Source organism: Panicum virgatum, chromosome 2N (assembly GCF_016808335.1).
Source record: "Panicum virgatum strain AP13 chromosome 2N, P.virgatum_v5, whole genome shotgun sequence".
In the NCBI taxonomy this organism is placed as follows: Eukaryota; Viridiplantae; Streptophyta; class Magnoliopsida; order Poales; family Poaceae; genus Panicum; species Panicum virgatum.
In genome coordinates, this window is record NC_053146.1 from 40572424 (window position 1) to 40595926 (window position 23503).

The 23503-nt window shown below is 43.3% G+C and overlaps 1 protein-coding gene and 1 pseudogene across 3 annotated transcripts; one reads left to right on the forward strand and one right to left on the reverse strand.

The window, feature by feature from the left end:
* Window positions 1-4247: 4247 nt before the first annotated feature.
* Window positions 4248-13244, forward strand: LOC120662612 (annotated as a pseudogene). The gene is made up of 20 exons (XR_005670230.1): window positions 4248-4451; window positions 6646-6957; window positions 7063-7208; window positions 7662-7764; window positions 8215-8401; window positions 8507-8600; window positions 8736-8889; window positions 9172-9276; window positions 9358-9474; window positions 9690-9802; window positions 10185-10367; window positions 10555-10846; window positions 11012-11133; window positions 11223-11320; window positions 11514-11691; window positions 11772-11886; window positions 11976-12043; window positions 12156-12233; window positions 12674-12748; window positions 12829-13244. The product of XR_005670230.1 is annotated as an aminopeptidase M1-C-like (transcript).
* Window positions 13245-17287: 4043 nt separating this feature from the next.
* LOC120660468 lies at window positions 17288-19386 on the reverse strand. 2 transcript variants are annotated; one of them, XR_005669611.1, is made up of 4 exons: window positions 18789-19358; window positions 18136-18231; window positions 17885-17980; window positions 17288-17587 (listed from the first exon to the last, which is right to left on the reverse strand). XR_005669611.1 is itself a non-coding variant. In XM_039939012.1 (3 exons), exons 1-3 carry the CDS (start codon window positions 18930-18932, stop codon window positions 17438-17440), a joined length of 390 nt encoding a protein of 129 aa, XP_039794946.1. In that variant the 5' UTR covers window positions 18933-19386; the 3' UTR covers window positions 17288-17437. The 2 variants fall into 2 exon arrangements, 1 of the variants encoding a protein (XP_039794946.1); XM_039939012.1 differs by lacking the exon at window positions 17885-17980 and having other exon boundaries at window positions 18789-19386.
* Between the last annotated feature and the right edge of the window lie 4117 nt (window positions 19387-23503).

Below are 23503 nucleotides of genomic sequence, written 5' to 3' on the forward strand. Positions count from 1 at the left end.
CAACCCCAGATTGAGCCAATGGCGGTAGATGACCAGAGGTATCCAGTGGATGATGTCACCATGCCGACACCGTGCGAGCTTCATGTGCGAGCAAGAAATATATCCATTCATGTCGCATACGGGTCAGCCCTGCCCCTGAATCCTTCTACTACAATTCAGGGAAGGCCGATACCCCCTGGCTACACCTCCGTCACAGTCGAGCAGATAGTTGGAAACAATGAGGATCTTGAGCTCGACTTCGTTGGAGGGGATGGAGAGAAGACATTGGGAGACGCACTGTACGGGGTCGTTCTATGGCGCAAGGCCGACATCAAACTTACTGCAAGCACAACGGCTCCCGTGCAGACTGATCGCCCATCTCCGCAGCCTACCTCACCGCCGTCCCCACTACCACCTCCTTCACCACCGTCTCCGCCGGCGCAAAGGGCCACGAGTACTCCAACTCCTCCTGCACCAGAAAAGGGAAAGAAAAAGACAGCATCCCTCCCAGCGGCTGGACCCTCAAAGAAGAAGCAGAAAATGGTCGAAAGACAATTAACCTACGAGAAAACCGCTCAGGAGTTGGAAGAGGAGACTTCTCGATATATAAAAGAACAATTGAAGCCTAAAGTCCCCCCGCCGAGGGAAAGTGTACCTCTAGAATTAGGGAAAAAGCTTCTCGCAAACCTAGACAACCCACCAAAACCGAAAAGCTTACCCTCGGACTATGATCGTACTCTGACAAAGGCACACAAGGTGAGAAATCTAAAGAAAAAATGTGGCAAGACCATCCCTCAGCTTGGCACACAACAAAAAGAACTCGAGCCCCTCCGGGTGCCAGGGTTGCCACTCCTACACCCGACGGACGTACAACTCCAGGCGGACCTACAGGCTGCAATATTTCTTTCTGAAACTGGATTAACGCTAGAGGAGGCAACGGGGCATGTGGAGGCAAAAATCCCTGTCGCTTGCACTATTACTCCATTCCAGCATGGAAAACCTTTTGTCACTGAGGAGGAGGAGAAAAGTCTAGGCACACAGATGTTCAATTTGCATAGATGGTACCTGCGAATGGCGAAAGACGAAGGGAAAATGTTTGGAGTCAAGTATCGTGACCATGATTTCTTCCGCGGGGAGGACGACTTCTGGGTGTACTTCCAAAATTTATATCACATTTACCATCGACAAGCCCTCGACGCCTCTATCATCACCATTTGGGTTTTGTAAGTATCACTTGCCTCTACATTAATACTTTTTGTTAACAAGAACATAATTATATGTGTGCATTATAAAATTTCTATTGCATCATTTAGACAGGAGACCCAAAGAAGCCGAAAACATGGATGGCACCATCAGATCGGTTTCATGTCTCCTTTGCTAGTAAATCAGAAATTGATCAACGAAAGTTACAAGGAAACGTGTCAAAACATGTACGATTCGTTGACTAGGCAAAGTTACAAATCCTATATATTCATACCATACAACTTTGGGTAAGCCTTGATCGACTCAAACCTCTGTTATATTACTAAATAAATACTAAGTTGTCTAATACATTTATGTATATATCCTATCTATATCTGCAGTCATCATTGGATTTTACTCATACTTTCCGTAGAGACCGGCAATCTTATAGTCTTTGACTCAATGAGAAATCCAAAGTCCGCAATCCAACATATCATAGACCCCTTGAACAGGTAAGTTCAGTTTGCACAATCAAATCATTTTTCTGTTAATAACAATTTCTGAATATCAAACTTAATTTTGAGTGCAGGGTTTGGAAAAAAATTGTGAAAAATAACAAAGGACATGGTCAATGGAGGCCCGAACTGAACGTTAACATGGATTATCCTGTATGTTCATTCATAAAGATTTGTCTAGTTAAGTATATAATCCCAAATTATTCTAAATTGTGTAATTTATTTGTTTCTCCTTAAGTGTGCGAGACAACAACAACAAGGAACTGATTGGTGCGGGTACTACGTATGCGACTACTTGCACATCATGACTCCATACGGGAAGGCTACTGATGAAGAAACGAGAGTACGTCCAAACCATTCACTAGTATATTTTCATAATTGTACTAACGCACATAATGTTAATGCTTTTTTTCCTAAATGATAGATGTCTCAAATGGGGGATGAACCTCTACTGATCGGATCAACGCCGTGTGCGAGCAGCTCGCTGGATTCATTTTGAATGAGATCTTGGATCCTAGAGGCGAGTTCTACCACGACGGTCACATCCATAGAGGACTTCTATCGACATCCTGATGGGACTAGTAGTTGGACGGCTAACATGACTTGTACATTTGTAAATATTTTTAAACATTATGCCTTGATGTTTGTAAATTTGTAAATATATTAGTTCATCTAATTAGCTTAATTATATGCTCGCATTTCACTTTTAGTTAGTTTCAAATATTCTCTGAAAACGAACACGAACAACCAATGAACGTAGAGTACTGTAGAGCTTGAGTGCGTTTAGCAATTATAAAAGAATAAATAGTAATAAATATAACAAACAAAATTGGATTTGGGAAAAAAAAGGAAAAGGTCATTGGTACCGGTTGGAAATATCAACCGGTACCAAAAGGGCTGCCACCTTAGTCAGCAGTGGCAGCCTCTTTGGTACCGGCTGGTGTTTCCAACCGGTACCAATGGAAGTCCTAAGGCACCGGTTGAAAAACCCGGTGTCTTAAGTCGAGGCCAATGGTCGCGCTTGTGGGGCACTGGTTGGGAAATCGGTGCCTTTGGCCCATCTCAGTCGGTGCCCAAGGCCCGTTTTCTAATAGTGAGATGAGTTTTCTTTATTTTTTCAAAAAAAACTAGATGGGGAGTAGATTTAGAAAACTATTGGAGATGCTCTAAACAGCTAATATTCAAAATCACGAATGGTTGACTGCACACGTAGGATGGCCCTTGGTACTACCAGTATGACGCTGCCCACCGTTTTGGATGAGATCTTTACGAGGAACCAAGTGAAGGTAAACTCTTTGGTTGCCAACAAGCTACTTGTGCCGATCTGCCACCTTGTCGGCGTCGGCATTGGCATGCGACCTGTCCTACCCTCCAACTAGCCCCCGCGACGATGCGTCGGTGCACATGCTGCGTTGACCCCTTCACTACTAAAAAATATACTATCGGTCCACTTCACCCTAAATATACCAGTATCTGTATTAGATCCGAGACTAAAGTTCTGTTTGGTTGCTTGCACGTGTCTAGCCTAGTTCGTATCTACGGGCCTGGCTCACCCGAGCCAGGCTGAGCAGATGCATGCTCTTTTGTTTTGTTCCTTGCACGTAGGTGGACTGATTCGGAAGAGACACTGTTTGGCTACCCGAATGAGTGTAAATCATGTAACAAGAATGTGTCCAAATAAATACTAAAATATTAATTATTGCTAATATTATGTCACAATAAAAGTTAATTTACCTCATACAGTCTTCCTTTATTTTAAAATCACTTAATACTCACTAATTATGTACTAATAACATCATTACCTATGCTAATCCTGCACGGCACGAGCCTGCTCCTTGGATACAGCCGATTCCAGCGTTCCGCTGGAGCCTGGGCGCGAGGGCTCTTCTGCACGCGCATAGTCTGGCTCAGAGAATGGAGCAGCCAACAAAACTGATGGATCTGCATGCGGTGGGTCTGGCTCAGCCCTCGTACAGGACACCAAACAGCCCTAAATATACCAATAGAAATTGGATCCGGAACTAATAATACTAACATTAGTACCGGACCAAATGGCTACCGGTATATTTGCGGATGGACGAAAGCGACTAAAATATATATATTAGTCCTATTACCACCGATTCTAATGCCTCCACCCATTACTAATGCATATAGCGTTTAGTATAAGTCGGTAATACTACCTGGTATTAATGTATATATAGCTTTTAGTATCGGTTGACAACACCTATCATCGATTATTCGCGCGCGAGAATCTCTCTCTACGGCCGCTCGTCCATTCCCTCGATCACGCACGCGCGTGGCATTTTTATTTCCTGCTTCGATCGTCTCGATCAGTAGTCAACGTGGTGGCGCCGCTAGCTAGTTGCTTGCGCTAGCGAGGTGGCATCATCCCCGTCCCATGCATATATCACGGGCTCGCAGGTAGCCAAGGTCGACCGACAAGGTAGCGGTGTGATAGTGAGCTTGCGAGCTCTTTGATTGCGCCGGCCGAGATCGATCATCAGGGGGAGCGGCGCTGCTGGGAGGAGAGGAATGGGACGACGACGCGCGCGGCTGCAGCAGCCGGCGGCGATGTCCATGGCCCGGTCCGCCGGAGCAGGCGCCGGCGTCCCGCTGCTGCTGGTGGCGATGGCTATGCTAATGCTCGCCTCCGTGTCAGCCATCGCTGCCGGCGATAGTGACGACGCGGTGCCGGCAGGCGGCGGCAGGAAGATGGCGACGGCGGGGGTCGCCGGGGCGGCCACTATCGTCGTCCGGCGGCGGCGCATCGCTAAGGTGCGGAGCTGGCCTACGCATCGTCAATTTTTCTTCCCTCATGTCTAGCTTTGTGTGGCATGCAGCATATTAATTATGCCGCCTTAGTGTCATGTCACGATCTAGCTAGGCCAGCTATATGACGAACAGAGGGGATGATGCACCTGCAATGATCATATATCTTTTCGATGTTTGGCTTTACCTAGATTTTAACAGATTTTGTATTTCTAGCTTTTTTTCAATCAACTTGATTTTCCCGTCGTACCCGTCGTTTGCAAACGAGCTAGCTGGCTTGGTCCGGCTCAGCTCGTGCTGGCTCATTAAGATACCGAGCTGGTTCCTGGCTCGGCTCGTCAAGCAAACAAGCAAACAATACTGGCTCGGCTCCGCTCGTAAAAAGCTCGAGCCAGCTCGTTCCATCACGAGCTCGAGTAGGAATTGGTTGGCCGGCACACTAGCGTTCAATGGAGAGCTTCAGCAAGCGGCAGCGCGGTTACCGACTTACTGTTAGCCTGTTGGTGGCTTGCCTGTTTGCGTGGGGGCGCGTAGGTGAGGCCACACGAGGAGGACAAGCATCCTACGAGTATAGTACGAGGCCAGCGGAATCCCGCGTCGTCCTTCTCAGGCGGCACAGGCAGAAACGAGCAACCACATCTGTCCGGTTCCTCCCCTCCCCCTCCCTTACCACGCTGCCACCAGATCCGGCCACCGGAAGGCCGTGCGGTGGCGAGGTACTCCTATCTTCCTCCTCATTTTCCTGACCTAACAAACCGCCGTCGTCATCCTTGGCCGGCCGGGCTGAAGTTGGGGGCGCATCGCCACCAGAACGTGCATGGGCGCTTGCTAGCCACCGCCACCGGAGCACTGGTGGGAGCTAATCCACGCCGCCTATGGCGGCCTGGGCGACCGCCATCCTCGGATCGGGCTAGAGATAGGGGCGCGCCGCCACCAGAGCGCGAATGGGAACGTCTGAGTCGCGCCGCCGCCTAGTCCGGCCGCTGCAGCGGCGGCGGCCTCCGTTGAGCCCGGCGTGGCCGGATCCAGCTTTCCTTACGGCAGCCTCTATTGAAGATTACCTATCATCACTGATAATTTGTAATCGGACCCCAAAGCAGCCATATCTCTATTTTCTCTTTTGCTTCCTTCCCTGAGCTGATGTACCAATTAATCCCGTAAATATTTGAATGAAATTTACTGTAAATAGAGATAGGTCTTTGTTTAGATCCCGTAAATATTTGAATGAAATTTACTGTAGCAATTTTCAACCAAAAATTAAAAGGACTAAACATGATCTAATTATAAAACTAATTACACGGATAGACGGGAAATCGCGAGATGAATCTATTAAGTCTAATTAATCCGTCATTAGAGGTTGTTTACTGTAGCACGATATTGTCTAATTATGATCCAATTAGGTTTAAAAGATTCGTCTCGCAATTACACCCAGGGTTATGAAATCGGTTTTGTCAGTTATCCATATTTAATACTCTTAATTAGTAGTCAAATGTTCAAGTCCTGTTCAGTTACCAAAATTTTTTAGGCGCTGCAGTTAGGAGTGGCAACGGATCGGGTAAGGTATGGGTAGAGCAAATACCCGCCCACGACAATACCCGAAACTACAAGACATACCCATACCCGTGAAGTCTAGCGGAGAAAATTTCATACCTGTACCCGTACCCATCGGGTACGGGTCGGGTTTCAGATACCCTTCGGGTATATTAATGATAGCATAAACAACCTATCATTTCATAGTATAGACTAGCAAATTTTGGATTTATCGCTCATACAAGCGAACGCAAACCATTTTTTTTCTTATCTCAGCATCTATTTTGTAGTTGTATGTAAATAAGTACGTTCAATTCTAGTTAAGTATTTCATCTAAAAAATACAACAATGATTATACACTTTACTACAAATAATAAAAAATGTCAATGCCATTTTCACATCTATTAGTTCACATAATCTCATTATTCGTTTATGTAGTCATACAATCACAAAAAAATGAGATATAAAATTTACCAATGATATGAGCTCGCTGGTTTATTTATTGCATTCGGATACCCGTTGGGTACCCACGGATAAAAGTCTTTAGCCGCGGGTAAAATTCTATACCCATATCTATAAATGCCGTACTAGTTTAGTTATTTTTCACATGCATTTAATACTGTAGAAAAAATTTTGGAACTAAACATGACCAGTAAACCCTGCGGTCTGATCCAAAATTCCACCTAATCACGCCACGCAGGGCTCGAATGTTAAAGCGGTGGAAGAAGCCCTCCCTCGCCGCAAGTCGGCGCCCCCGCGGCCGCCGGCGGCGGTGGCAGGCTCGCCGGCCCAGTTCCGCGGGCAGGCGCGGCTTCCGCTCTTCGCCGCGCCGCGCCGCTACGACCTCCGCCTCCGCCCCGACCTCGTCGCCTGCACCTTCACGGGCACCGCTGCCGTCGCCGTCGTGGTCTCCGCGCCCACACGCTTCCTCGTCCTCAACGCCGCCGACCTCTCCGTCGACCGCTCCTCGATCCGCTTCCGGGTACGTACGCGACTCCAGCGGAAATAGCAATAGTTTAAGAAAAGGGAAAGAAAAGAAAAGGGGGTTCGCTTCCACGCTGCAAGTTAACTGGGGCCAAAATTGCAGGATTTGGCGCCCAAGGAGGTGGTGTACTTTGATGGCGACGAGATCCTGGTGCTCGGGTTCCCCAAGGTGTTGCCGCTCGGCGAGGGCGTGCTTATTATCAAGTTCAACGGCACGCTCAACGATCAGATGAGGGGGTTCTACAGGAGGTACTTGTTTTATCATAGAAGACCTTCCGTTTAGCATTTCCACTGTATGGTTTCGAAATGGAACAAAATCAGAATTCTGAGTTCTGACCCTTGTTGGGTCCATGGCTTTTCTCTACCAGGGTGCTGTGATCCTTCAAGTAGTATTGTTCCCCAAAGGAAATAATTCTTTGAATAGTATTAGCTCTACCATTTGTGACCTTGTAGCAAATCATGATGTCGTGGGAAAAAAGAGTAAACAAAGTCTGACCTAGTGCTTTGCCCTGTTATACAACGATTCACAGTGACTTACCTGTGCCACCAATTATGCACTTGAAATGCTATTGTGGAAGAATGTGGTTAGGGAACCTGTCGTGAAGCCAGCTTATCAATCAGAACTTATTTTGATAATTTGAGTGCTTGTTTTGTACATACTTTTCTCTTTTGCTTCATTCCCCCCAATGCTATTGATTGCAGTAAGTATCAGTATAAGGGAAAGCAGAAGAACATGGCGGTCACACAGTTTGAGGCTGTGCATGCCCGGCGTTGCTTCCCATGCTGGGATGAGCCTGCATTCAAGGTAATTGTGATAAAATGATGAATGTTCAATAATCAGCTGTTTTGTTTAGGATTTGTTCTCAAAGCAACAATTTTGGTGTACACTCAACAAGAGTGTATATACAAGATCATCTTTTCTCCTTAAAATTCATTGTTTTATGTTCCTCTTAGTCTCATCTACACGCACCTAGAATATCAAGGAGTTCAGATCAGGGGCGGATCCAGAAGCTAAACATTATGGGGGGTTATCTTCCCTTTCTTCTTCCTCCTCCTTCACTTTCTCTTCTTCTTCTTCCTCCTCCTTTTCGTCCTCCTCCCTTTCAACTATGTATGGAAATTGTAGGGGGGGGGGGGGGGCTCCATGGACTTCATGGAGGTAGGGGGGCTGGAGCCCCCTCAGCCCCCAATGTGGATCTGCCACTGGTTCAGATACACTTTCAATCATTTCCACTTTTGCTTTTCTAAATTTCAGGCTAAGTTCAAGCTAACTCTTGAAGTGCCATCTGAGCTGGTAGCGCTGTCCAATATGCCAGTAGCTGATCAAACAATTGCTGGTCCTATCAAGACTGTCCATTATGAGAAATCACCCCTTATGTCAACTTATTTAGTGGCAATCGTTGTTGGCTTGTTTGATTATATAGAGGGTGTGACATCAGAAGGTATCAGCTCTAATTGGTGCCAGTACTTTAATATCCTCCGTTTCAGTGTCGTAGTATTTTCTCTTTTGCTTTGTCCTTTTTCTTAATCTTGTTTGATTACATTAGGTACCAAAGTACGTGTGTACACTCAAGTTGGTAATAGTAATCAAGGAAAGTTTGCACTAGATGTTGGTTTGAAGTCACTGAGTCTCTATAAACAGTAAGATCATCTGCATGCCTTTGCTAATAAATAAGTTTCTATCGAAACATAACTAATGCCGATGAATAGTCTTCCTACTTTTGTCTTTTGTAGGATGGAATCGCTAACAGAAAGTTCAATTTTCCATTTTTTTAGTTACTTCGGCACACCTTATCCCCTGCCCAAGTTGGATATGGTTGCTATCCCTGATTTTGCTGCTGGAGCGATGGAGAACTATGGATTGGTTACTTTCCGTGAAGTGGCTTTGCTTTTTGATGAGCAGTCTTCATCACAATCCAGCAAACAGAGTGTAACTCCCATAACTCACAAATTCTTTGGTTAAACTATTTGTACACTATCTAGGTTGTGCTTGTTAAATCATGATGAGTTATTCCCATGTCCATTTGATTCTACACAGGAGTATATGATTGTGTTTTCATGTTCCCTCTTAATGAAAAACGTGCTCAAGCACGGTCGCAAAAAAAAAAATGATTGCGTTTTGATCAACTAGTCCAACATGGTTTTATTGATTATTGGATGACTGAAGGCCGTGGATATATCCTTTATTGATCTCAACATTTCTTTCGTTTAGGTTGCAATTACAGTGGCACATGAATTGGCTCACCAATGGTTTGGCAATCTTGTAACCATGGCATGGTGGACTCACTTGTGGCTGAACGAAGGTTTTGCTACATGGGTAAATCAATTTTGAGAATCTAAATTCTCAGAATTTAGCATGTTGCATAATATTGAGCGAATAGACATTCTATTTTAACAGATGAGTCATTTAGCAGTAGATTCCCTTTTCCCGCAATGGAATATCTGGACGCAATTCCTTAGTGGCACAACTGCTGGTCTCAAATTGGATTCACTTGCTGCGTCTCATCCTATTGAGGTATCCTACTTTAAATCCTGATTTATGTATTTATTACCTGAATGTGGCCATGTGCAGTGGTTGGACCAAAATTCGTTGCATTTGATACTTGTGCATTCCTTTTAGTTTGAAAAGTTACTTTAGGGATCAATTTCAGCAAACATCTCCAGGCTCTTGCTGCTGCTGTTGGCCTTTTCACTTGTCTAAATGCTGGTTTCTTCATTTCTTTTCCTCAGGTTGAAATACATCAAGCAAGTGAGGTTGATGAAATTTTTGATGCCATAAGTTATGAAAGGGTGCTTCTATTATTTGCATGCTACAAAATTACCTTGGGGCAGAGCGTTTTCAGGTTTGGACTGTCTCTAAAAACTATTTCTTGATCTTTCCATTCTTCGGCGCCTTGAGTCGGCGCCTTCTGTGTTATCATTCTTTAGTATTTCATCTATTATTGTTATTTGCATAAGGTTAAAAGCCTAAACTGCCATAAAAAATTGTGTAGTAAACTAATCTGTCTGACTTTTTTTTCCTCATAATGAGCTATCTTTGACTTCACTATCGATTCAGATTATGTAAATAACAAATTGTGCATAGAACAATATATTAAAATTTTAATTGATATCTACATATAAGTTAAGGAAGGCTGATTTTTGTTCCCTTCTGCTGTCCATTTTTTTTTTGTAAACTCTCTATTCCTTGATATGTTCTCTAACTCATCAATTCTACACTTTCAGAAAGCGTTGGCTGCTTATATAAAAAGATATGCCTACTCAAATGCTAAAACTGATGACCTGTGGGCTGTTCTTGAAGAGAAATCTGGTGAACCTGTCAAGAGTTTGATGACCACATGGACAAAGCAGCAAGGATATCCTGTTATAAATGCAAAACTGAAAGGGAATCGCCTAGAACTTGAACAGGTTTCTACAAACACATTGTTCTTTCTATGTACGTTTTGCATTCATATCATCAATTATTGCCTTGAATATGTAAAATACATATTGGTTAGGATAAATCAAATTTTGGCATGTCAGTTCATTGCATATACCTCCGTACCCTTGTTTTTTTTTTTTGCTTTAGTAAGTTTCTAACTTGTTTTTTTCGCAGGCACAGTTTTTGTTAGATGGATCCTCTGGCCCTGGCATATGGATTGTCCCTATAACATCAAGCTGCAGTTCATATGATACGCAGAAATTTTTTTTACTGAAAGGCAAAAGTAATATGCTGGATACAAGGGACATTGCTTCACAGTGTGGTAACAGAGAGAAGGGTGGAAACTTCTGGATTAAGTTGAACACTAATCAAACAGGATTTTATAGAGTCAACTATGATGACGAACTTTCTGCTGCACTTCAAGATGCAGTGCAGGACAAGAAGCTCTCCTTGATGGATAAAATTGGTAAGCACAACATCTGGTACTGTTAAATTCTTTATCATTGTTGTGGTGGCAAGTATCATAACATTAGCTTTGCAGGCATTGTGGAAGATTCACATGCCCTATCTATGGCCTGCAAACGAACATTAACATCTCTGTTATATTTACTGTATGCTTATCGCTTTGCAGGCATTGTGGAAGATTCACATGCCCTATCTATGGCCTGCAAACGAACATTAACATCTCTGTTATATTTACTGTATGCTTATCGTGAGGAAACTGATTACAGTGTTCTTTCACACACAACCACTGTATGTAAATCTTGTATGTCTGATTGATTCCATGCTGTTCAATTTTATTTAAAGGTTAATTGTATTTGCCTTTATCTTATGCTTGACAGGTAAGTTTAAGTGTCGCTACAATATCAACTGATGCAACTCCTGACTTGGTCGGTGACATCAAGCAGCTTTTGATCAAGCTTCTTCTGTCACCCGCTCTGTATGCCCACTCTTATTTTGCATTGCCTGCTTCCGAGTCAACTTGAATTGTTGATTTCCTGAGATGTCTCCGCTTGTTTGTGTTTGCTTAACATGCCTTGATGCACATTCGTTCAGTATTACTCTCTGTTTGCCATGACTTTTCTTCTGTTTCATTGGCCACATGACAAGTGCCCTTATTCAACAACTTTCAGAAATTTAGGCTGGGATCCAAAGGATGGTGAGAGCCACCTGGATGCTATGCTTAGACCAGTGCTCTTGGATGCACTTGTCAAACTTGGGCATGATAAGACTATACATGAGGGAGCTAGGCGTTTCCGTATCTTCGTCCATGGTCACAACACTTCCCTTCTTCCTTCAGATACCAGGAAGGTACTATTTTCTTCTCCCTACATGCTGCTATTGTGTTTTACTTAGGTAACTCTTCTCAATGTCTTGTGTTGTTTCTGCAGGTGGCATACCTTGCTGTGATGCAGAATGTTACTAGTTCAAACAGATCTGGTTACGATGATCTTCTTAAAGTCTACAGACAGACAGTTGAAGCAGAGGAAAAGGCACGTGTCTTAGGTATGTGGATTTTGAACCTCCAAAAGAGAACTTTAACAAAGCTTGCTGGCGAGTTGACTTGTTCTGAATGGTTGGTTTCCTTGTTTTAGGTGCATTATGTTCTTGTAAGGATAACAATATTGTTCTTGAGTCACTGAATTTCCTTTTCAGCGGTGAGGTAGACATTCTTTTTTTGTTTCTCCATGGTTTCTTGTGGAAGTTCAACTGAATGAGTTCTAGTAACAGTTGCAAATTGCAATAAAGACTCATTTCTCACTATTGCTTGCCAGGTTCGCTATCAAGATGCATACTATGTGCTTCAAGGTATTAGTGTTGAGACACGTGAAACTGCATGGGTCTGGTTGAAGGTAAATCTCGGTCTCTAGTAGTGGATAATGAAAAGTGGAAGCCCTCTTATTTTTCAGTTACAACATATAAGTTGAGACTTTGAACCTATTCCAAATAATGGATCCCATTAGAGTTTTGAATGAAAAGATCTATCCCATTTCATGGTGCCAAAATTTTAGTCCCTAGGATGTTGCCAATAGGCGTGCATATTTAGTAGCACACTGTTGTGAGGTCATGGCTCAAATATAGTCTGTGGAAACATTGAACTGCAAGCTATATAAACGAACTTGATTGCTGTGGCATCCTTTTGCAGTTTCTCCTGATTTAAAAAAATTATACTGACTTATCTTCAGCATCTTAGAAATTTCATTATAAGAAAGGGAAAATAACCATCACTTTAGAAAATAATCAACCAAGCATGTGGTTTAATTTACAATGGCCTTATTCTGTTGGGACACAGGAAAACTGGGATTTAATCTCAAAGATAGCAGGCGATGTAGGAGTGTCAGTTGTCATCAGATTTGTCCTCGAATTGGTACGTTTAGCTTCACTTTTCTCTTAAGATTTTGCTGGTCATTGTTGAGTTCAATCTCCCCTTGTTTACCTGGTCATCAGTTCACCTCCAATGAGAAGGCAGAAGAGTTCTCCCGCTTCTTCGCAACCCGCAAGAAGCCCGGATTCGAGAGAACACTGAAGCAGAGCCTTGAGAGCGTGCGAATCAGTGCGAGGTGGATCCAGGGCATCAGGAGCGAGACCCAGCTCGCTCAAACGGTGCAGGAGCTGCTGCATAGGCCCTGATCTGCCTTCCTTTTCTGTTTCACAAGTGGCTGTTAATAAGATGCCTTCAGATGCATCTGTTTCTACATTCTCATTTGTGCTTGTAGTGTTCCATTTGCCATGCAGCTGTAAGTTATTTCGTTCTTATTTTTAGCGGGAACAAGTTTATTTAACTTCTTTGAACTATCGAGGTTCGTCTACTTGGGGCTGGAGTGCTAAACTTTAACATCTATTAACACATATATCTTTGCTAATTTTTTTGTCTTGGTTAAAGTTTAGCCTGCCCTATTAGCACTCCTATTTGGATGGGCTGGTGCTAAACTTTAGCACTTTTTGGATCCAAACACCTTAGTCTCCAGATGATAAAACGTGGTATTGATCCCGACAATCTATTTAGTCAGTACCGTCTAAATTACCTGGTTTTAAAGGCAGTTCTGCTGAGGTGGATGATGAGTACCGACTCCATGTCTGAGACAATTTTGTCCTTTCATGTCTCTTACACACAAGCTATGTCATATCTTTCTTCTCTTATTCGACTTCCAGCCTGTAATGCCACCTGGGCACCATTTTAACTCTGGTAGAGGATGATGAGAATCCAAGATGGCTTCTCAGGATGGCCGGAATCAATACTGTTGCAGCCTGGACCTGCCTAAACATATACACGAGCAATCGTAGAATTGAATCGGTATCACGAGCAATCGCAGAATTGAATCGGTATCGGAGCATTATGTTTTCATAGTTTCCTTGCTAGCAATGGCTAGGAGGGTCGAGTAAGTCGGAAGACTCTGAACTCACGTCCACCACCAACATGCTGAGCACTAACACATAACCCTACAACATCATGGTGGCATGACCATTTTGCCGTTAATGTCGTCCAACAATGGCATGGTCTTGCAGTCTTGCTCTGACTCATTGGAGCAGTTGTGTTGCTACGCGGTCACTCCAATGTTCACTTGCTTCATGATATGACCGGCTAGGGGATAAGGGTGGGGGAGGGGTGTTTACCCTTGGTAGGGCATTAGTGTTGGGATGGATCACAAGAAATAATTAAAAAAAGGGGGATGAAAGAGCCGGGGACTCAAGTCCTGTTTGTTTTGAGCTTCTTGGAGCTTTTGGACTATTATCTTTTGAAATTCAAAAAAGCTAGATACCCTAATAAGTCAGAAGCTGTAAAGTTTATGACATAGTGCTTCTAGCTTCTAGCTTTTAAGAGAATTTGACTTTTGAAGATTCCAAAAACCAATGGTTTAAAAATATTTAGAAGCTGAAACAAACAAGGCCTTATATATAGGAGGGACATAGCAGAGAATACATAAGAGATGTTGAAATGTGAGTTGTAGGGGTCAAGGCTACATCGCCCCTCCACATCACCGAAAGCACCTTTACAACTAGCTCGGGTGGTGATTTAGAAGGTTATGAGTAGGACAAGGGTCAACTGAATAAATTTTAATAATTTAGGGAGAAATATCTATTTATTCTATGTTTAGTATAAATATGTAGCAATAATCGAGCGCTTAAGAGAAATTTTGCAAAGCATGGTCTAGAATTTGTAGAAGTTATGGAGTTGATCTAAGGTATATCAGAGCATTTCTGGTGTGCCCATCACTTGCAATTAGTGACTGTTGGATGGGAGGGGATGATCTCTTCGCTGTTCTACGCTTTACGGCCTATCTGGCTATACATTTGACCTATTTTCATATCATCCTCACACATTTCCCCCACTTTTTAGCATGAAGTCAGGTTCTAGAAAACATTGATTTCTTTTTGCGAAGTTGATTTCTTTTCCGAAGATACCTCTTCAAGCAGGATACAGAATTTCCTGCTATTCACGTAAAAAGAAGAAAATAATTAATCCAGTTTATAAAGGAACTGAATAAAAACGTCATTGCAAATGTTACCACAATAGCGTCAGTTGTTCGAATAGTCAAGTGGCTCCGTGCATATATACATTGGTCAACAGTTCCATGAAGTGTCTACTTCACAAACATTTTCAGTTTTAGATAATAACACTATGGCCGGTCTTTTAAGTTTTAACTTAGAATTTGTGATAACGTGTAGATGCCATTTGTTTTTGGCAAATACTGTTGATTGATGTACCAATAATGATGCTTCAGAAAATAGAATGAAGGTACTTTTTTTTCTAAAAAAGGTTATGACTTCACTCAGCCGGCTGTAATTTCATTTAATCATACACATCCTTTATATCAATCATCTCGCATATGAAGTGACTATATCAGACCACGTGGAATGGTCTGGTCCTCTTATTTTACCTATAATATGCATTTTGAATTAAATTCTAATTTAACAACAGCTGCTCAAATGGAGTGGGGGATTTTGATCTTCACAACTGCACATGCAAGCAATCTCAAAACTTAAAAAGTTGTAGTTCTTGAATAGATTATTAAATTTAATTTCTGATTGCACAACAATATTTCTTTTGAAAAGACCTTCAAAATAAGATGTCACTCGTATATGTTTTGGCAATATTTTTCAAAGATATGTAGATTACTTGCATGGAATAGAAAAAATACAAACATAAATTAGTAAAAATGCTCAATTGACTTGCTAAAGTTGCCTATATCGTATGCAATAAACATCCATCTATCCTAACACAGTTGTTTCCATCATCCTCTAATCATATCATCCAATCTATCTTCGGAATATCAACATCAATATCCACTTAACTCAAACGAGTCAAGCAACATTTTGTAAATGTGCTACCAACCTCTTGTAAGCATTAGGCTACAGACACTTTCTCACCTTCAAAATGTATGTCTCATACATTTAAAATAGGGAGCACCACACCATTTAGAAAACGTAAATTAGGTTTGTTAGTTCGGCCCATGAAGTAATACGGACCATGCATAGCTAGCCCAATCCATATAGCCTGACTCATGCCTCAACTCGCGCCTCCGCACCTGTAACCCCCATCGTATTAAGCTCACCTCTCACCCTCCGTATTTGCGCCATCTCCATACATATATAATCCCTGCTGTAGTAGGGTTACCTCTCACCCTCCTCATTTGCGCCGCCTCCGTTCTCAATAATCTTCTCCTCTCGTTCTGGTCAGTTCTGTAACCCCCACCGTATTAGGGTTACCTCTCACCCTCCACATTTGCATATCACCGCCTCCATTCTCAATAGTTTTCTCCTCTCATTCTCGTCTTTGACCTGGTGCACGAGATTTAACTTTTGATTTGTTGTGCTTTTCGGAAGATTCAGTGCGTAAGACCTGACCTTCAACCGCTTAGGAGGGTTTGCAATGGTGGTGCTTGTTGGAGTTACTTTGTCTATCTGGTACGTGATATCTGACTAATTGATTATATGTTGTTTCTAAAAGAGTTTATCTGTCTCGTATACGAGATCTCACCTCCAGCTTGTGGGTGTATTTTAGGGCATTGTTCATCCGGTGCTTGGTGTGACAAATCCGACTTCGAATTGGTGGGTGTTAGAGTTTTCGATGCACGAGCTCTGACCTCCGACGGTGGGACTTGTTGGAGAAACTTTGGCTATCCGCTATGTGAGATCTGGCCTATTAGCATGTGTCTTAAGAGGAGTTTTCTTAGAGTAATACTTGAGATCATTCATCAAATCGGATGCGCACATGTGGCGACATCTCGATCGATCTGGTAGTTCAACAATCTCGTTATTCCTCTTCTAATGAGTTGTGATTTTGTCTGTTATCCGTGCGTTTTCTTTTCTTTTTTTTCCCATTTTGTTGGAGGTGAAGACCTTAGTTTATTTTTCACGTTTTTGCCTATTTGCGTGAAGTTCGGATCTGCAAGGTAGTTTTATGTAGGGATGTAAACAGATCGGATACGGATGGATATTACTGATATCGTATTTGTTTTTTATATTTGTGTTCGAATACGGAGTTGGATACGGATAGTGTTAGTTTTTGCCGGATAAAATTGTAATGGATATTGACATCATAAAAACGTAACTTTTGAGCATTCGAATACGGATCGATTACGGATATTGGATACTCGGAATCGAATATGGACGGATAAAAAACCTTCCAGACCGGATCGAATTCGAATACGATCAAAAAATATCCGTACCATTTACATCTCTAGTTTTACGGATATCACACTCTCTGGACTCCTATGGATTTATCAAATTCTTAGTAGTGTACTAGTGGTGATGCACGCGCCACATGCACGTGTTTAAAAAAACATTTATATTTAAAAATAGTATATGTTTATAGAATAAATATATTTAAAATAATTAGATTGCCTATAGACTGCTAAACATTTATTCATTTATTAATATATCATAGCAATCCCATATAATCTAATACCTAATAAATAATAAATATTTTATTTTATTTTATTCAACCAGCAACAAGTGCAAACCAGAACTATGCTCCGAATCAAAAAAAACTATTCTACTCTAGCTTAAGAACTAATAAATGTAATGGAATGAATCCACATGCTGAGCTAGGTCGTTAGACATGGATATCAAGATGCCCTATCTGCATCTTTATCACACGAGTGATGCTTGCCTCGGTGTGGAATGATACGATTGGAATCTTTTGAGGCAATGGATGCTGTCGCAGGAATTCTTTCCTCCTTTCATAGGTCAGATCTTCAAGAGCCTACACATCACCCTGATTTAGGTAACCGTTTGACAGAACCTTGAACATTCCTAAGGTTCTAGAAAAACTAACCTTATTGAATAAATTTACATTTATCAGGTACCAGCAGCTATTTAAAGAAACTAAGGAATATCAAGCAATTGCTAAGAATCAGCAGGGACTAAAACATGTTGAATAAGTTTGTAATGACATAAAGCTAACACATTTTCATAAGATTTCAGACAAAGGAGCAGATGCCTAACCTACTCATTGTAGTATTGCAAATAATTATTAAAAGAAATACATAGAAGCAAATACCAATTTTTATGAAGACAGATGAATCCCCATCAATCAACTCAGAGCAAAAACTACAGAGAGAGCTAGCATCACCGACAATAACCATTGCCATGGTTTCTGCCATATAATAAAACATTTTAGTGGCAAGCTTAGGTATTTCAATAAATGGAAAAAACATGGCTTTTTTAGTAGTAGAGAAACGGTCGTCAGCATCTGCTCTGAGTGCAGATCGCTGGTGCCATGTTAGTGCTGAAACTGAAAGGACCACACACCTGTGAACTGCATGGAGAGGGAGTGGCAGGTGAGTAAGCAGTCGTCCAGGTCTCTCTGTGTTGGTCCCGTTGGGATCCCGTAGATCGATCGGGTACCTGAAATTGTGTCCAGAAGTAGTCGAGGTCTGTCAGCAAACACATTTCTGAGCAACCATGCATACCCAGAACAAGAAAGATATGCCAAACTTCAGTGCTGCACTACTGATCAATTTGGATGTAATTTAGAACAGAAGAGAGGACCATTCTAACAGGCAACCGAACTCAGAACTTGTAAACCAGTTTTGTCCAGTCTTTGTTTTTCAGAAATTGAGTGAACATATGGACACAATTTTTTTTAGCGACTGTGTCTGAGCATGTTTTTCATTAAGAGGAAGAAAAATGAGTTACAAGAAGGCTCGACTGCAGAAAAATAATCTTAACATAAAAAGCTTCGGGACAACTGAAACTTGAGTTAAAATTCCCTGTAATAATACTGTAAGACAACTATAATAGCAAATATTCCTTTTGTGGTTCTAGTAGTACATCAATGAATCAGGAAACGCCAAACTACCAATTCGAAGTGGATGCGATGGCCATTACGCAGGGATGTGATATCCATTACGCAGGATGTGCCTCACACTCACTAACTCAGATTTAATTAGTTTAGCACGAACCTCAGGGGATGGAGCCATTTCTTTGGTGAGTCGTCGCCTCGGAGGAGCACGCAGGACAGGTGATGTCGATGGATCGGAGCATCGGGAGGCCACGGGCTCGGAGGAGGGCGCGACGGTGAGGGCGGTGGATCGTAGGATGGGCATTGATGCAGAATTGCAGATCGACAGCCCAGGCAGATTAGCGCGAGTGAAAATTTCACAACGATACCCAAGATTGATTTATACCTGCTCCAAACATACGCCGTCCGCGGCTCCGCCTGGGCAGTATACAACCGGCGCCGGGTGCAGTGAATGCGTTCCCCCCACTTCAGAGTAGGCGGCGATCTAGACCGCCGTCGTGATGCACGCGTCCAGTTCGAGCAGGCGTAGATCGTAGAACCCGTCACGGCGCGCCCATCCAGCTCGTAGCAGGCGACGCGACGCGTTCGTCGGTGGCTCCAAGCGGCGTGGTCCGGTGCGGCGGCTGGCAGCGTGCGGCGGACCACGGCTCGGGTGAGGCGGCGTCGCGGGGCTACCAGGCGCGACGGCGGGGAAGTCGCGACGTCATGCAGTGGAGGCGGCGTCGTTACCGCGGCAGGCGGGGGAGGCGGCGTCGCAACGCACGGGCGGGTGGGCGGGGGAGGCGGCGCTACAGGCGGGCGGGACGGGGAGGCCGCGTCTTTAACGCGGGGGAGGGGCGTCCCGAGGATGAGTCGGGTACAGCGGGCGGGTACGAGGAGCGGTGGTGGAAAAAACAGCCGTGCCTCCCACCAAATCCTGTCAAGCACCTGACTCTTCTATGTGGGTCTTCAAAAAAAAATTTATGAGAAGATTGGCTGAATTAATGTAGATGAAAAAGCAACTCAATTCTTTCATCCTTTATAGTATAGATTTATAGTATAGAAAGATAGATAGATGTAGGTGAGAAAGCAACTCAATTCTTTTATTCTTTATAGTATAGATTTATGGGTATATGACACGCACCCTTCCTTAAAAAACAACTCCAACAATAACCCTAATTAAACCCTCTAAATGCTAAATAGAAGTTGCATCTATTTTTTAGATCATCAAATTTGTACCAACTCCAATAATAACTTTCTATTCTGAGTTATTCTGAGCTATAATAGAAGGCTCCTTAAAGACTCCTAAGAATAGAGGAGAGTATTTGGAGACCTTAAAAAATAAAGAGCTTATAGCACTTCAGTGGATCCTCTAAACAATTCATATTTATGTTAAAAAAAGATACACTCTAGCAAACCCTCAGAAGAACACCAGCAGACTCCCTAAATAGCTCTCTATATTAAGTTTAGAGAGCTAAGCTAAAAGATGCACTCCAGCAGATCCTGTACTTGGCCCTCTATTTTAGGGATGCCTCCAAATTTATCCCTCCGCCCTCTATTCATAAGGGGTCTGTAGAGAGCCCTATATTATGGGTGTGTTTGAGAGAGTCTGCTCCACCAAAACAGCTCCACTCCATGAAAAATATCCAAACAGATCAGCTTCCACCCCACTCCAACAAAAATTAGCTCGACTCCAGGTTTTTTGGGAGCTCATCGAGTGGTGCCCCACCAAATAGTAGAACTGGTGGAGTTGGTGGTAATTACCCACCTGCCACTAGTTACACACTTTTCCCAAACCCCTTTCACACAAAAAATAGAAAAAGTCAACATGTTGCTCGAGCTCCCAACACTGCCATGCCATGCAGGTGCTGCGGCTGCCGTCATGGGGGCTCATCGTTGCCGTCGCCTAATCAGCTCGCTGGGGCTCACCTCCACCAGCCGTCGCCTCCGCCCCTGCCACCGAGGCCCCCATCGTCGGATCCCACCGCCCTAGGCCATCACCCCCAATCCACCCCTAGGATGTGCTCGCGTCGCACAGGAGCTCCTCCTGTCGCTGCCCTAGGGGCCCCTCCCACTGCCGCCGCAGGGCGCGAGCTCTAGTGCGAGGTTGAGGATGGCGGCCGTGGCTGGCGCCCTCCGCGGCGGTGCGCGGCACACGCCAGTGCGAGGAGGCAGGAGAGCATGGTGCTCCGCGGCGCGGAAAGACGACGGGGATGGCGAGGCTGAGGCGTTGGTGTCAAGCATGTCCGATACGAGGCAATAGGAGATGCAGAAGCCGGTTGGAGGTAGAAGATTAGTTGGGGCCTATGTGGAAGTGAGGTAAGAAATGGTGGACCAAGTGGGTTGCTGCTTGCATAATGGGCCGCATAGGGTGGAAGGAAGTGGGCCTCTGGGATCTGTGGAGTGGAGCTCTCTCAAATATGATGGAGTAAAACTGCTGGAGTGGAGCCCAAAGGTGGAGTGGACTTGCTTTTCTTGGAGTGCTCCATCCTATGTGTTAGAATTGGGAGCTATAGCTGGAGTTAAACCAAATTTGAAAGCCTCTAAAAATATAGGCAGCCCCTATTTAATATTTATTTATAGGGTCTAATTTAAGGGAGTAGGAGTTAGGGGTCATTGGGAGCTATTTGTTGTAAGTTAAAATTGAGAGTTATTGCTGCAGTTAAAGCAAATTTAGAAAGTCTTAAAAAATAGAGAGGCATACACCCATTTAGTATTTGGAGAGTGAACTATTGCTGAAGTTCCTGTTAGTAGAGGGGTATTTTTTTTTAGCTTTGCCCTCTAAACTTGAGATAGATGGCTATTAAGAGCATCTCCAAGAGTCTTTTTGAATTTCACTCTCTAAATCATCATTTGAAGAGTCATCTACACAAAAATCACTTTCTATACATTTTCACTTTCCAACAGCTTTTCTATATCTTGTTTACACTCTGGAGAGCCATTTTCGCTATCTATCTTTGGCTAGCGAGAAATCCGGAATAGATGATGTATATATTTGGATAACCACTTAGAGAAGCTCTTGGAGTGTATTTTTTACATCAAAATCTCTATTTCTAATAATTGGGATGGATACAGAGACTGAGATGGATACAGAGAGTCTCTTGGAGTTGCTACTATAGGGTTTGTTGGAGCATGGTGTTTAAAAAACAGATATTTTTTCTTGCAAATATTTTGTGGACACATTATAAACGATCTGCGGAAAATCCAAATCCTTCCGTAGGAAAAAAAAGAAGTAAGCACGTTGCATCATTCCAAAATGCATATGCACATGCACCCTTCAGATTAACGAATATTACCTCATCAGACTTATGTCTGACCCTTGTTTTTTTTTTTTGAGATTCCTAGGCTCCCAGTTTCCTCAGGGCACCCGCAGCGGGGCCAGGTCAGCTCTCTATAAAGAAGGCTCCATGTCAGCATTTAGGGAGAGAGAAACTAAGAGAGAGAAAAAAAACGTCGCTTAGCATAGCGAGAGTCGCTACACAGACTTCCATATGAAGGGGGCCATGAGTGCTCAGGTAAATGGGAAGAGGTGGGAAGAGAATAGAATTAAAAAATTCTAATATGTGAGGTCCATCAAAATTTAGCATTAAATGTTACAATAAATTTGTTGGGAGGCTAATCTACTATGCTCTCTATAAATGATGTGGTTGATGTTAGGGCAGTCACAACCCATATTATCTATGGGTAGTGTCTAGAGAAGAAAAAGAATAATTAATGTTCAACTAGACACTAGTTCCCCAATGCAAAGTGTCTACAGCAGTTTCCATAGAGAAGAAAATTTAATGACTCTTTGCATGTCAACTAGATAGTGAAGGATCAAGTGTGGTATGCATTTTGTACACCAAAAAAATAACAGAAGCACATCAGCACACGTACGAATTGTAGCATGAATAGATAAGAGATGGCTTGTTGGCGATCATCATTGCGAAGACACATGAACAAAACAGAAGCTAATCTAGTAGATAAATAACAAAATTAATTAGTAAAGAGACTAGTTTGTACAAGCAACTAAACTGGGAGAAGGCAGCACCTACCAATTTGAGCTACCAGGACACTCTCCTAGCCACAATGGATCAATGCTAGCATCTAGAGCAGGGACTGCTCCTGGAGCACCACTACGGACGGTCGGAGGATGGAAGACTGGAGCTTCAGCGGTGGAAGAAACACCAGCGATTGGAGCACCGCTGGCTCTTGGAGCTCCACCGGCGGCCGGATTTGACCTCCGCTTCCTTCTTGGGCACTACTTGGGTACGATTCCTTACTCGGGGATGATGGATTGAGGGTGGATTTATCAAATTGTAGCTGGGGTGTAGAGGGATTTGGACGGTTTCGTTGATGGATTGGGGTGGATTTATCGACTATAGCTGGGAGTAGAGGGATTTGGACGATTTCTTCATGAATGAGTGATCGGGGAAAATCTGGAACTCACACATAAATAGATGGAGTGAATATTGGCGTGGAGAGAATTTGTGTTCGTGCCAAAATGAAATAGGGGCTGTGCGCAGGAGGAGATGGCGCGCAAGCACCTCGTGCGCAGGCTGGGCATGACGGCAGAGCGGAGGCGTGGGCGCAAGGGATCGGGATGGCGAGGGAATCGCGGGGGAAGAAACCACACGTCTCTCCAACGCTCTTTGTTGGTTTTCATTGTTTTGGTGCGAGCGACGAGCTAGTTTTCTGCATGCGACTCGGTTTTCTTGTTTTCCTTCTCTCCCCTCTTTAATTTCCTTGTCACATCAGATTTTTACTGAATTGACACCTTCATTAATTCTATAGACACCAGCTGACTGGACGGTTTGGACTGCCCTTATAGAGAGCACGAGTACTTTGCGAGCGCCTTGGCGCGCCCTCTTTTTTTCCTCAAAAAGATAACTAAATTCAAGGAGTATTTATTTATAA